The following is a 14,214-nucleotide window of genomic DNA, read 5'->3' as shown; positions in this document are numbered from 1 at the left end:
CCACAAGTCAAAGAATGCTGGCAGCCACTAACTGTTGTAAGAGGCAAAGAACTGGTTCTCCCCCAGGGCCTCTGGACAGAAGGCTGTCCTCTGCCAAGTTGACACCTGGGTTTCAGCTTCAGCCTCCAGAATTGTGAAAGAATAAATTTAAATTACAGTATCCCTAAGAAACAAATGCCAGTGACTAAATTCCCTTCTCAGAACTTGCTCAGGAAATGCTAACATCCAGTGGCTTAGGGACATGACTTCTGGCTTCCGAGAAGTGGGACAGACATCTCGGGCACATAGCCATCGCCCTACGTCTCGTCAAGTGTTCTCTGCGCAGAGGTCCAGGCCACTGAGCAAAACAGTGTATGGCATTAAAATCCATCCTTGATGGTATATTTAATTTTCTGATAGCAAATTATACTAGAAGACCTCCGTTTCTCACTATGATATTATCATAATGCAATGATTGTGATTATAAGAAACACGGCACACAGATTTTTCCCTGTGTTGCTTTGATGCCATCAGGTTTCACTGAAGGGGTTTTTGCTCGTTTCAACAGAAAGTTCTCTGAGAGGGGTGGCTTCCAAAGGTCTCTGCAAAGACAGCACTTTGCTGCCCAGGGGCCCTACATAGAGTCCACTGCAGACAACTGAGGCCGGGCCAGCCCAGGCTGAGGCCAAGGACGCTGTTTTATATCAAAACACAGATCGACGGCATGTCTTTCCATGAGGATACTCAGGGCAACCTCTTACTGGCTCTGAAGACCCATCCTTGTCTATGTGAACTAATTACAGACTGTTCAAAAGAGCTTCAGGAAGTAGAAAGAACTCTACATATTCATGCCCTTAATAATATTAACAATTATCATCATAAATGCCTTACAGATAAGTGAACGGGTAATGGTCTTTGGAAATTTGCTTATAAAATACAGGCTCTTAATACACCTGATAAATGAAAACCAGTCTTCATCATTGTTCTAATTATTATGTTGGTTCATATGAAAGGAAGTGCTTAAAAATTTACAAAACAGGGGCACCCGGGTGGCTCAGGGGTTGAGCATCTGCCTTCGGGTCAGTTCGTGATCCCAGGGTCCTGGGACTGAATCCTGCATTGGGCTCCCTGCGGGGAGCCTGCTTCTCCCTCTGCCTTTGTCTCTACCTTTCTCTCTGTCTCTCCCATGAATAAATAAATAAAATATTTTTAAAATAAATAAATAAATACAAATGTACAAAACAAGTTTTAAACACTTTGTGAGCTGCTGTGTCCTGGACCCATTCGATCAGAGCATCTGTGGCCTTGGGGAAGGCTAAGACCACTGTGGGCCGGATGCAGGGACACAGCCAAGAATCAGCCTCGGACCTCAGAAATGGTCTCCAAGGGAAGGAGGAACCAAGTCTATCCATAAACAGGTAGATTTAAAGAGAGATTGAATGAAGAGCTAAACAAACACTTGGCCCAAAGGAAGGGATTGAGGCTGTCTTGTCTGGGCGTGAGGGAGTTCTCAGGGGGTTGAGAAGGGAGGCCCAGAGGCCTCATGAAGCTGGAAGAACTGCACCAAGAGGAGGGGACCATTTCAGAGATGACTTTGCCTGTGCCCCAGGAGCTGAGGGGGAGCCAGGCCTAAACCAGCAGATTAGTCATAACCATTCCCCATCACTTAGCCTCTAGATTAGTCTGCTCAGGCTGCTGTGACAACATACCACATACTGGTGTGGCTTAAGCAATAGAAGTCTATTTCTCATGGTTCCGGAGGCTAGAAGTCAAAGATCAAGGTGTCAACAGACTTGGTTTCTCCTAAGGCCTGTCTCTAGGGCTAAAGGGTGGCTGTCTTCTCCCTGTGTCCTCACCTGGACTTCCCTCTGTGCAGAGGTATCCCTGGTGTCTCTCCCTCTTCTTTCAAGGGCACCAGTCATAGCGGATAAAGGCCCCACCCTTGTGACCTCATTTCACCTTAATGGTAATTATCTAGTCTCCAACTACAGTCACATTTTGAGGTGTACTTCAGGTTAGAACTTGCATAAATGAAGTTTGTGGGAACACAACTCAGTCCATAACAGCTTCTTTCAATTCTTGAAGGGTTATGTTAGATTTCTTTGTCACTGACCTATGGGGCAGGCTCTTGCCACAGCTAAGTGATGGGGACTTCCTCTGAGCCTTTATGCAGTGGAACAGTACTAAGATACTAGACCTCCTCCTCTTTGATGGCCAGGAGACTGAGTCTCCCCACATGGCCTTTTTTTTTTTTTTTTAAGATTTTTTATTTATTTATTTGTGAGAGACAAACACAGAAAGAGAGGCAGAGACATAGGCAGAGGGAGAAGCAGACTCCTCACGGGGACCCTGATGCAGGCCTTGATCTCAGGACTCTGGGATCATGCCCTGAGCCAGAGGCAGGCACTCAAGCACTAGGCCACCCAGGCATCCCACCCACATGGCCTTTGATCTATCTTGGCCAATAAAATGTAGCAGAAGTTACATTGAGCAGGTTCTGGCCAGGACCTAAGGGACTATTCTCTCTTGGTAAACTGCTACCACCATGTGATGAAGCCTGGATTAGCTGACTGGGGGATACCAGGGCATGGAGAGCCACAATCATCATCTCAGCCAGGATCCCAGACATGGGACCTCATGGGAGAGGGTACATCCAAGATCAGCAGAGCTTATGTAGCAGTGAAGCACAGATGTCTCAGTGATCCCAGCAGAGGCCAGAAGAACACTCAGCTGAGCCCAGCCCAGATTGCTGACTTGCAGAATCATGAGCTAATAAATGGTTCTTGTTCTTTTCCTTTTCTTTTTTTTAATGGTTCTTGTTTTAAGTCACTATATTTTGGAATGATTCATTGTGCAGCAAAAGCAAACAGTATACAAGCTCTAAAAAATGTTCTCTTGGGATCCCTGGGTGGCGCAGCGGTTTGGCGCCTGCCTTTGGCCCAGGGCGCGATCCTGGAGACCCGGGATCGAATCCCACGTCAGGCTCCCGGTGCATGGAGCCTGCTTCTCCCTCTGCCTGTGTCTCTGCCTCTCTCTCTCTCTCTCTGTATGACTATCATAAATAAATAATAAAAAAAAAATTAAAAAAAAAATGTTCTCTTATGCTCAAGTAGCCAGAAGCATTGGCAAAGCCATGATGGGGGGCGTGGTCATTTAGAGAGCAACTGCTATGCTCTCCTTACTGCGAACAGCTGGGGGAGGGGCACGGGATTTGGGTTCTAGGCGCACTGATTTTAGAGAAAAGAAGAAAAGATGTTTATTCTATTTCCACAAATTCCAAATCAGTGGTTTTCAAAAATTTTCTAGAAGTGGAACCTCCCTTACAAAAGAAATCTTACACAGAACCTCCAATGTATCAAATAAACAAAATTTATAATTTGTCATTATGAACCTAATTTGTGGGGTAAAATATGTAAACTTATTTTTAAAAGTTAATCAGTAAGAATGAGAGGGATAACAGGATTATGAACTCAAGCATCCAAAATTGGGGGTAATGGGAGACAGTCTAATTTCAGTACCTGATTAATTTCCACACATTGTTTTGGTAGTAGAGTACAAAAAATTCTGATAAACACACATAAGTAGTTGGGACGGGAGAGAGTTTTTAACAGCTCACCTTGCAATCTCAGGATACTTCTCAGTTAAACAAAGAGAGGAGAAGCCATCTGTCCGCATAAATTACCTGCTAGAGGCTCAGTGTGCTACCATGTGCATAACACAATCGGGTGTGAGCTTTCTCATATTGCGTCAAAATCATCTTAAAGTACACTCTTTCAAGGTGAAAATTAATCATTTGCAGGACCCGAGAAGTGCCTCCCAACACCCTGGAAGTTCATGGAGCGCACTTGGAAAATGAATATCCCATATTTCCGCTCTGGTAGACTTTGAAGCAGAAACGTTGGTCAAAGATGTGCCATGCTTGCAAAACAGGGTGGCGGGGAGCCTTGAGGGGACCACAAACTCCCCTCTTCATTTCCTAAGGAACATAGGCCTGAGGAAGGTAAGTGATTTCTTCACAGGCACCTTGGCTCCAAGTGGAATCTCTTCTCAGGAGACAGAGACATGAATGAGCCCGTGAATGAGCTGTGTCCACATCAGTTTCTTCTTTGGACTCTCCCGGGAAGGGAGTAAAGTTGATGTAAGCCCCAATACATAAAGATGCTTGTCTTCTTGGGAGGATTTTAGTGGTTGGTGTAAAAAGTGTGCACATGCTAGGAATGTGTTATGAATGATTTTGGTATTATTTTTTATTTTTATTTATTTTTTTTAAAAGACTTTATTTGTTTGACAGAGAGAGAGAGAGAGAGAGAGAGAGAGAGAGAGAGAGAGGACCAAGTGGGGGTGAGGAGCAGAGGGAGAGGGAGAGGGAGATGCAGACTTCCCACTGAGCGCAGAGCCTGATGTGGGGATCCATCCCGGGACCCTGGAATCATGACCTGAGCCAAAGGTAGACACTCAACTACCTGAGCCACCCAGGCACCCTTGAATTTCGTTTTAAAAAGTCTTAATTACACTTGATGGGATGAGCACTGGGTGTTATGCTATATGTTGGCAAATTGAACTCCAATAAAAAAAAATGCCAATTAAAAAAAAAAAGTCTTAAAACTCCAGAACAGTGTCTACAGGAGTCAGAAAGTGCCCTAGGCTTAAGCTGAGAAATGTTCCAGCATCACTAGTCAGGGCAGTTCCTCCAGGATCCCCGCAGGCTGTCCATCCACCAAGCCCCCCCACTTCCAGGACTGCTCTTCCCCATCCTGAGCCACCTGCCCAGAAAGAAGTCTCCAATGGCTCCGCCCCCTGGCATCTGTGATTGGTTGAGGGGTGGGCCGCCCCTTCAAGGGTGAACCCATCAGAGCCCTGTATGGCCCCCCTGTTTTCTCAGACAGGGTCAATCAGCATCTCTGCTCAGAATCTTTCTTTTTGAACTTGGGAGAAACCCGTTTGTCCCTCCGGCCCTAGGGCTGCTGGGACTTGACTCTGCAGGTGGGGGATTGAAACTAGGAAGACAGAAAGGACAGCTGCCCTTTACTGAGTTTTGGTTCCTGGAGTCCCTGCATGTCCTCCTCTGGCCCACGTTACTCTGTCACTTGAAACCAAAGTATACTTTTTGGAACTAATAAGCTATTTCTTGGGGGAAATAAGCATATGCACAGGATGCAAATTTGGCATCACATTTTTTTTTTGGGGGGGGGCATCACATTTAAATACAGACCTCATCACTTGAACTCAGTGGGGTCCAATGAGCCTGTGAAAGATGCCCCGCGACGGACCCGTGGTTGATAAGGGGCTTGATTTGATTGTGAAGCTGTGGTTGGTCTCTGCCTTGCGCCTCTGACTGCACAAAAAGCCGCTCCTGGTTGAGCATCATTCTTGCATCAGAGCTGAAAAACACGAGCTGAGCTGTGAAGTGCAGATAAATGCACGGTTCCTATTCAGCCAGGGAAGAAAATGAGTCAGAGATAGCAAACTCCCATTTGGACTGATGAGACGGAGGCCCTGCGGGTCACTGGAGCGGGCCAGGAGAGACCCTTTGTCCCAGCATGCAGATTCCATTTGGGTCAGCATCATCGGACAGATTTCCCTGGGACCCACCAAGCTTGCCCAGGCTCAGGTTTGCTAGCTGAGCGCGGTGCTTGGCTTCCCAGGGCCAGACAGCCCTGGTTTCCTTCTGCCAGCCGAGATCTTTTCTAACCCGCCCCTGTCTTCCAAGTTTTCTAAAATTCCACCTCTTCCAGGGCCAGCTTCTCAGTCCCTGGGTCCCCGCTGCCAACGCTTCTCAAGTTTCTCTTTTACTCTCCATAGTTTGCTGAATTTTATTACAGGTCCTTGGCTTCTCTTCCACCATTCTCTGCTTCCCTGCGGCTTCCCAAATGGAACTGGTCTGTTATTAGGGGATCCAATAAATTAGACCTTTTTCTGATTCTTAGCGTGGTCTGTTGCCCAAGTCAGATTCCACTGGCCGCCCCCGGTGCCTGGCCTTGGAAGTCCTGGATGCCAGCATCGCCACGGCACTCAAACTCCCGTCTGTCCTGATTTCACATTTCAACCACAGGACACGCTGCCAAGTGACAGAGCTAAGCTCCCCCCCCACCCCACCCCCCTTTTTTTTTGTTTTCTCTTCGCTGTGGTTTTCATCAGGCATAGATGTGTGTGCCTGCCTGTAACAACAGGTTCACAGATGCTCCTCTGCCTGGTAACTTCTGTTCCACTCAAGTGGCAGCTGTTGAGAATGGTATCCCCACTGGGCTTTCGGCCACATGCAAGCCTACTTCAGCAGAACCCACAGGCTCTTGTCAGCCTCCCGCTTAATGAATAATCACAAGAAAAACACAGGTCAGCATCTGCCAAGGGGGCAGCACAGGGATTGCTCTGGCGAAGTCAGGATCTCTGTGCTTCCCACTTGCTTTCATGCAAACTTCTTGGCTGCTCTTCCTCAGAAAGTGCAGGAAGCTAAGGAAATTCCCTCTTCCTGGCACTTGACACCTTCTCAACTTTCCTTCAGGGCTTTTTTTTTTCCAAATTGATTTTATTTAAGCTATTGCAATAAAGAGAACACCCACCCCAGATTCGGATTTCAGAATGTCTAAGTAGGGTGGTTTTTGTCTTAGACCTTCAGAGGAGGAGTAGAAAGTTATAGCTGGGGTGATTTTACAGTTGGTATTGTTTTAGTTTGAGGCTTTTTTTTCATAGGAGATAACAGGCCATTTACTAACAGCCCCCAAATCCTGATGTTGTCTGTTCCCAATTATTTGTTTCATGGATATTTACTCTGGCTCCCCCCACCCCCACCTCATGGGATACCATGAAGCAGATATATTAATGTGACCACGGGCAAGCTGGGGGCTTTTCATGCCAGGAGCAAGTGGCCAGTCATTCTCACAGGGAGCTTCACACAGCCACCATGAAGCTGGATGGTGTCCAGTCATAAAAAATAATATGGTATTATATGGAGAGGATGCATACAGTCAGGGAGGGACCAGAGTGGGTGGAGGTAGTTAGGAAAGCCTTTCCAGAAGAGGGAAAGAGGGCCTGTGGACCTCAAAGGATGCACAGTGGTGGAGCTGATGGTTAGGGCATGCATTCTGGAGCCAGACCCTCTGGGTTCAAAGCCTGCCTGTGGTTTGCTAGTTGCCTGACCTCGGAAGGCAAGTTATGCAACCTTCTTGTCCCCAGTATCCTCTGTGAAATGAAATAAACAGAAGCGCTGTATTTGTTTGCTATTGCTGTGTAACAAACTACTCCAAACCTAGTGGCGTAAAGTCACACCCATCTGTTAGCTCACAGAGTTTAGAGGCCAGAAGCCCAGCGCAGCACAGCTGTGCTCTCTGCACCAGCTTTGCAAGGGTGATGTCCAGCTGTTGACCAGGTTGAGTTCTTGTCCAGAGACTCGGGGGAAAAATCTGCTTCTGAGCTCATTCTTGCTGTTGGCAGAATCATATCCTTGTGGTTGTGGGACTGATGTCCCTGTTTCCCTGCTGGCGTCGCCTGAGGGACAGTCTTAACTCCTGAGTGTCCTTTGCCACATGGCCCTCTCTCTCCATCTTCCAGTCAGCAATGGTCCATCAGATCTTTATCATTCTTTGAATCTATGAATTCCTTTTCTTCCATCAGCTGGAGAAAACTCCTTGCTTTTTTCTTTTTTTTTTAAGTTTTTTTTTTAAATTTTTATTTATTTATGATAGTCACAGAGAGAGAGAGAGAGAGAGAGAGAGGCAGAGACACAGGCAGAGGGAGAAGCAGGCTCCATGCACTGGGAGCCCGACGTGGGGTTCGATCCTGGGTCTCCCGGATCGCACCCTGGGCCAAAGGCAGGCGCTAAACCGCTGCGCCACCCAGGGATCCCGCTTTTTTCTTTTTTAAAGATTTATTTATTTATTTTAGAGACTGAGAGTGTGTGCCCCAGCAAGAGGAATGGTGGAGGGAGAGGGAGAGAGAGAATCCTCAAGCGGATTCCCTGCTGAGCATGGAGCTCAATCCTAGGACCCTAAGATCATGAACTGAGTTAAACACTCAACCAACTGAGCCACCCAGGCACCCCAAAACTACCCCCCCTTTAAAGGGCTCCTGTGAGGGGCATCTGGGTGGCTCAGTGGTTGAACATCTGCCTCAGCTCAGGGCACCATCCTGGGGTTCTGGGATTGAGTCCCACATCACGCTCCTCATGGGGAGCCTGCTTCTCCCTCTGCCTATGTCTCTGCGTCTCTCTCTGTGTCTCTCATGAATAAATCAATAAAATCTTAAAAAAATAAAAAATAAAATTAAAAGCCCCTGTGATTAGGTCAGACATACCTGGATAATGTCTCTATCTCAAGGTCAACTCATCTGGGAGTTTAATGACATCTGTAAGATCCCTTTACAGCAGTACCTAGGTTAGAATTTGGTTGAATAATGAGGAGAAATTGTGTGTACACAGGGCTGGGAATCTAATGGGGCCATCTTGGAATTTTGTCTACCACATGCCCCTACTTCTAAGGAAACTATAAAGCCCAAATTAGCAAATGTATGGGAGGTACCTGGACCAGGTCAAGCATGTTTCTGGTAGGGGGATTTGCATGCAAATATTTAGCCCGTTGAGTTCCCAGGACTGTTGCGAACTTTGGACGATGAAAGGAGGTGTTTGGGGTTGGGACCAAGGGAACCACTGACAAACATGCCTCCAGTGCTTGGCCGTGGGGCTTCGTTTTGATATCACTGGACATAGGAAGTGCCTGTCTTCCTTGGATGGACATCACTACTACCCTCCCTGATGTAAGTCTTTGCTGCAATAACGGTGGTAAAGACTGGGTTCTGGAATGACAGAGAAGAAGGACCCCCCCAAAGGCCTCTGGATTAACCCTCTCAGAAACCATCTGTTTGCAGTTGTGGCTCAGAGAAGAGTGCAGAGGTTTCTTCCAGCTACAAGTCCAGGGATGCAGAAAACGCTAAAATAATAGCTGTTCCCAGATCAGCCAAGCAAAGCTCTAATTGGAAGAGAAAAATGGGAGTTAGGATTCCCACTCCCTCTGCTAAGCACACATGGGTCTGGTCAAGGTCCATCTGCAGATTGAAGGAGGCCATTTCCTTTCTTAGCCTAGCATCCCGGGCCAAAGAATCCGACAAGGGGCCAAGGCCCTGGTGACTCTGGGAGAAAGGCAAGTGGCCTCCATCCAGGAGGGAGAACCTGGACACTGATCTGCCTTGCGAGCTGAACTGCTTGCTCCCAGTCTATGCTCCACATGGTCTGGGGCCAGCACGGGACCAACAGGAAAGAGACGAAGAGGTACAGGTGCAGGGAGACGGAGGGGGTGAGAAGAAAGAGATTGTATTGTTCATTCCATAGATGCCATGGTGGGAAGAAGCTTTGCCTTCAGAACCTCCCAGACCAGACAGTTCTTGTTTCCAGCTGACTTCTTTTTCATCTCTCCCGCAACTTCTCCACTGCCCCCCACCCCTCCTATCCCTGCCTCTGCTGCTGGATCTTCTCAAAGCTTCCCCGGAAAAGACTTGAGCCAATTTACTCCCCTTAAACAACTGTCACTTTTGAAAAGCTGCCCAGTCTCTTTGCTGTGATTTTCAAAGAGCAACTCAGGGCTCGGCTTGCTTTCGGTGACAGCAAGGAGGTAGGAGGAGAGGGAAAGACAGGTGCTTCCTGTCTCTGGGCTGGTGGGAAAAACACAGATACACACACATACATGCTCCTGAGAAATGTTGAAGCTATAATTGTAGGAAAATACAACCTTCCTGATACCCGAGGAAATGTCAAGGAAGAAAAGCAGAGAGTAGGGGACCCGCGTGTGTGTGCTAGCTGCTGGAGTTTCGACACCAGGGGGGGATGACCCTGTTTGACCTTGCCTATCAAGACCAGAGGGTTACAGAGGAGCCAACGAAAGATAAGAGGGCAAAGGGCCAGGCCAAGCTGGACCACTTCTGACATGTCAAAGGACAGATGTTGGGCAGAGAAGAAACCCAGCCCACAAACCCAGGAAGCCCAGCCTCTAGGAGGTAGAGAATCGCAACAAGGTGAGCAGCTACCTGTGCCCCAGGTAAGCCCCTGCTTTCCATTATTACTTTGAAAGGAAAAGGCCTCATCTGGCCTCATCTGGCTGGTTGGTTTATGGCCTGAAGTCCTGCGGTCTACACCCTCTCCTCGCTCCTTCTGCTGTCTCCTTTTCACTATTCAAGACAGGTGCCAAACATGTCATCACGCCTGATGGAGCCTGGCGTTGTCTCCCTCGCTGCGATCAGCGACCAACAACCTGACAGAAACACTTCCCTGATTGCATTTTTAACCCGGACGGTGCCACACTTGGTTACATCTTGAGGGAGGAAGGAAGAGGACGCGAGGGAAAAGCAGTGGGTTGAGGAAGTTCGCAGACATGGCCGAGTGTCCGACAGCAACAAGACAGTCCACACGACACACGATGCATCTTTCGCATCTCAGCTTCGCCCAACATTGACCTACAATGAGCAAATATTGATCCCAAACCAGAAACGTCCCAAATCAATGTCCAAGCTCCATCTTCCACTGAAATCAGAAAGGAATGTGCTGGGGTGGGGGTGGGGGGAGAAACTAGGTCGTTACCTACCTTGTATTGGTCACGAGCTCGCGTTGTAGAAAGCTACCTTCCAACTTCAAACTATTACTTATTAGTGTGGTGGTTAAAAAAAAAAATTACTCAAATTGATGGTCTCTTCTGGGCGAGTGGTGAAGAATGCTGATTTGGCTTAGCTCACTCCCTGAAACTCCCCTGGTGGGGCCGATGGCTGGCCGCTACGATTATTTTCGATAACACTTAACTTTAGGTAATTATTGGCGTGATGGCAACCGTATAGGTGTATAAATGTCTAGTTTTTCAACATTGGCTGGGTTGTGGCTGCAAACAAGGAGGGCTCGTCCGTGCAAGAGATACACAATTAGTAAGGTCATTCCCTATTTCTTCCTTCGCTGTCGGTTCTAATTATTTGTCTGCACAGAACTCTGGAGGCTTCCCTGGCCCAGAGTAGCCGCAGTAGCACATAGTGGCAGACGTGTGGGCTTCATCGATGCCTCCCTGCGCTGAATGTTCACCAGGGCACCACCTCGCTTCAGGTAACGAGTGACTTACCTCTGACCATAGAACTCTGGGCGTGATTCACATTCACACTGGCTAGTGAGTCTTCCATGTTCCGTCTTTAACCCTGACATAGGTAACAACGCCTACGCTAGGTAGCATCATCCTGCTGACGTTCACCATACAGGTGGGGTGGGGGTAGGTGTTCTCTGCGTCCGAGGTCAAGTTTCAACACTCGAGAGCGCAGCTTACTCGCCTGTTACAGCCCCCAAACCTCACTCGGGACCTCAAGTATCCAAAGGGAGAGGAAAATACAATGTCACAACTGTCACAGTCAACCAACCGCGCGAAACTATGCTGTCGCCTCTGAACACAGCAATGTGAGCAGCCCCCACTGGCCCTCTGTGAAATGACCAAAATCATTTCTGGGCAGTAGCATGGGTTTTTGTGACACAGAATGGTGCAGAAATCAAGCTCAAGATCGACTGTAGGACACGCTGGTGAGAAAGATTTTTGCTTTTCTGCCTAAACATCCCCCCCAGGACTTTCCTTCAGGACCAAGGTAACCTTAAGAAGTTGAAGGCCGCACAAATGTGAATGTGTGAATGCTGATCTACATTTACAAAAGCAAGTGACTTTGCTCCACAGTCCCCTCATTCTTGAACCTTTCAACAGACGCGCAGACAATTTTCTAAGGGCAAAACTTCCTAGTCCATTGATCCCGACGCCCGCGTTATTGGTGAAATCAAGGTAATGCTGAAAAATGACAGCGTCTGAGAAGCCGTCTCAAACTGCCTTGTTATCCCACGCAATTAGCAATGCACTGGAGAGCCACCTCCTTTCTAACTTAAAGCCATCGGCCACCGAGCTGCAATCGAAATCCACCATAGTGAGTTCAGCCAATAGCTCCCCATTTCGACCCCCCCCCCCAAAGTCCTCCCTCTCTCAAGCCACAGCCGGTCTCAGCACTGCAGAATAATGAGCAAACAGTTAAATTGGGCTAGCACTGAGTCTCCACCGAGATTTATGGTCTACCCATCCTCCGCAGGGACTCTAAAACCATCCGATGACATCTCATTTTGAAATCTCTTGTATTATTAAGAAAAGTGATGGGTGTGGTGCAAAAATGAACTCTGGATGTGAGTGATATTTAGACAAGTCTGTACTTCAAAACAGAATTCTAGCTCATGTGAAGGTCTCTGTCATTCGCTGGGGGAATATCAGTATTGACTATTCCCTCGTCTCCAAACCACCCCCTTCCCACCCTTTTTACCAAGATAGCTTCTTCATTGAATCCTAAATAGGTTGGGTCTTTTTCTCCCCCCCCCCCCCAATCGCCTCCTCCCCTCTACATTTTGCTTTGGATCTTAAAAATTCCCAGGTGGATTTTTATCTCCTCTGTGAAAGCATCAATCGTCAGCTCCAAATCAGCCCCAATTACCACGACACTAACTAAAACCACCTTCAAAGTTAGAGCATGGACCAGGGGGACAGCCAGGGTTTAAACAGAAGGGGGTGGGGGTGGGGTGGGGAGAGGAACGACTTACTCTCTGCCCCAGCTGACCTCCTGTGATCTCTGACCTGGGCAGAGGAGTAAGTGAAGAGAATGAGCTGGGTTTCCAGGGGAGTAGCCTTGCTTTCTGGAAGGCACCCAGGTCCCAAGCTAAGTGCGGAACTGAAAGCGGCTCTGGAGCTGGGCTGCTTGGGAACGCGCTCCGCCACCACCCGGGTCCCACGTGGGGACGGGGCAGCGGCGCCGGGAACAGAAGTGGGGCTACGGAGTGCCCTGGGGGCTCCGGGGGCGGGTGGGGGAGGCCGGGGCAGTTCTTGGCGGTGCTACCGGCACAGAAACTTTTTCTCCCGCTGAGATGCGCTCGGGGCCGGGCGCTGCGGTGCGCGGCCGCTGGAGGGGGCCGGGGCCGGGGCCGGGGTGGGGGCCGGGGTGGGGGCCGGGCGCGCCGGGGTCCTCACCTGTTCCAGCGGGCCACCTTCCTCCGGTAGTACCGCAGCGCCTCCTGGCTGGCCAGGAGCGGGTCCTCCGGCCCGGGGACCGGCCCCTCCGGGTCGCGGTACAGCGGGTGGGCGAAGAGGGCCTGCAGCTTGGAGCCGGTCCCGGGCCCCGCTCGGGAAAAGTTGCGCGCGGCCGCGCGGGGGTCCGGGGAGGCGGGCGCCGGGGCCGGGGCCGGGGCCGGGGCGGGGGTCGCGGCGCGGCGGGCGCACGGGCAGCGGGGCGGGCGCTCCCGGGGCCGCAGCTGGCGCCGCACCTGGGGCCAGAGGTGGAAGTAGAGGTCGGCGGACAGCAGCGCGCCCAGCAGCAGCAGGGTCAGCAGGCGGTCCCGGCGCAGCCCGGGCATGGCCCCGCCGGGGCGCGCGCGTCTCCGGGGACCCGGGAGGGCGCCGCGCGCAGAGGGCCGGCCGGGGTGGCGCGGGCCCCCCCTGGAGGGGTGTCGCCCCTGACCTCGGGGGCCCGCGGCGCAGGGCTGGGGGGTGCTGGCGGCGTTGGCGGGCGTCCCTCCTCCGCGCGGAGGGGAGACCGCGGGCCGGTGCCTGCCGGGCCCTGCCTCCCGCACCTGGTGTCCCCGCGCCGCCCGCCAGGAGCCCGCCGCAGGGAAGGGCCGGGGGCGCGGGTGCCTGCTGCCCCCCCGCGGGCGCTCGGGCGCTGGGGGGCGGGAGCGCGGGGAGCGGGCGGGGGCAGGCGGCCGCGGAGCCTGGGGCGTCTGTCCGGAGGATGCTGTCGCTGGGCGGCGGCGGCGACCGCGGCCGCGGCTCCTCCTGCGGGTGGCGGGGACGCCCGTGCCCCCCGGCTGCTCGGGGCGAGCTCTTCTGCGCGCCCGACTCCTCGAGGCAGAGGTGACGCCGGGCCGCCCCCGCCTGGCCCCGCGCCCGCCCCTCCGCCCACTCGCAGCTGGCACCTGCCTCTGGCGCAAGCTCGCAGCCAACTCCGGGGCCGCTGCGGGCTCTGCCCTGCACCTTGTCACCCGGGCCGCTCGGCGCGCCCATCCCCCTCGCCCCAGGCCTCCGGCTCGCGGGGCTCAGTCCCAGCACTGGGGGGGGGGGGGGGGGGGGACTCAGGGTGTGTGCGTGCCCGTGCGCGTGTGTGCGCCTGTGTATGTGCCACCTTTTAGTCTCATTCTCCTCTTTTTTAGAAAAAAGGCAGTTCCCCCGAAAGTCTTTCTTTTGCAAGATTTGCCAGATGTGTGTGTGT

General features: G+C 51.1%; 1 protein-coding gene across 1 annotated transcript in view; it reads right to left on the bottom strand.

Annotated features, from left to right (window-relative positions):
• The window catches only part of FAM20A (FAM20A golgi associated secretory pathway pseudokinase), a 49,200-nt gene extending 35,301 nt beyond the window's left edge, over positions 1–13,899 (bottom strand). Inside the window, exon 1 of the mRNA XM_072746745.1 lies at positions 12,981–13,899. Within this exon, the coding sequence (XP_072602846.1) occupies positions 12,981–13,363 (383 nt within the window). The 5' untranslated portion in view covers positions 13,364–13,899. The remainder of the gene's footprint in view (positions 1–12,980) is intronic.
• Between the last annotated feature and the right edge of the window lie 315 nt (positions 13,900–14,214).

Source organism: Vulpes vulpes, chromosome 2 (assembly GCF_048418805.1).
Source record: "Vulpes vulpes isolate BD-2025 chromosome 2, VulVul3, whole genome shotgun sequence".
Lineage (NCBI taxonomy): Eukaryota > Metazoa > Chordata > Mammalia > Carnivora > Canidae > Vulpes > Vulpes vulpes.
Note: the sequence above shows the minus strand (reverse complement) of the source record. Positions and strands in the feature narration are given on the sequence as shown.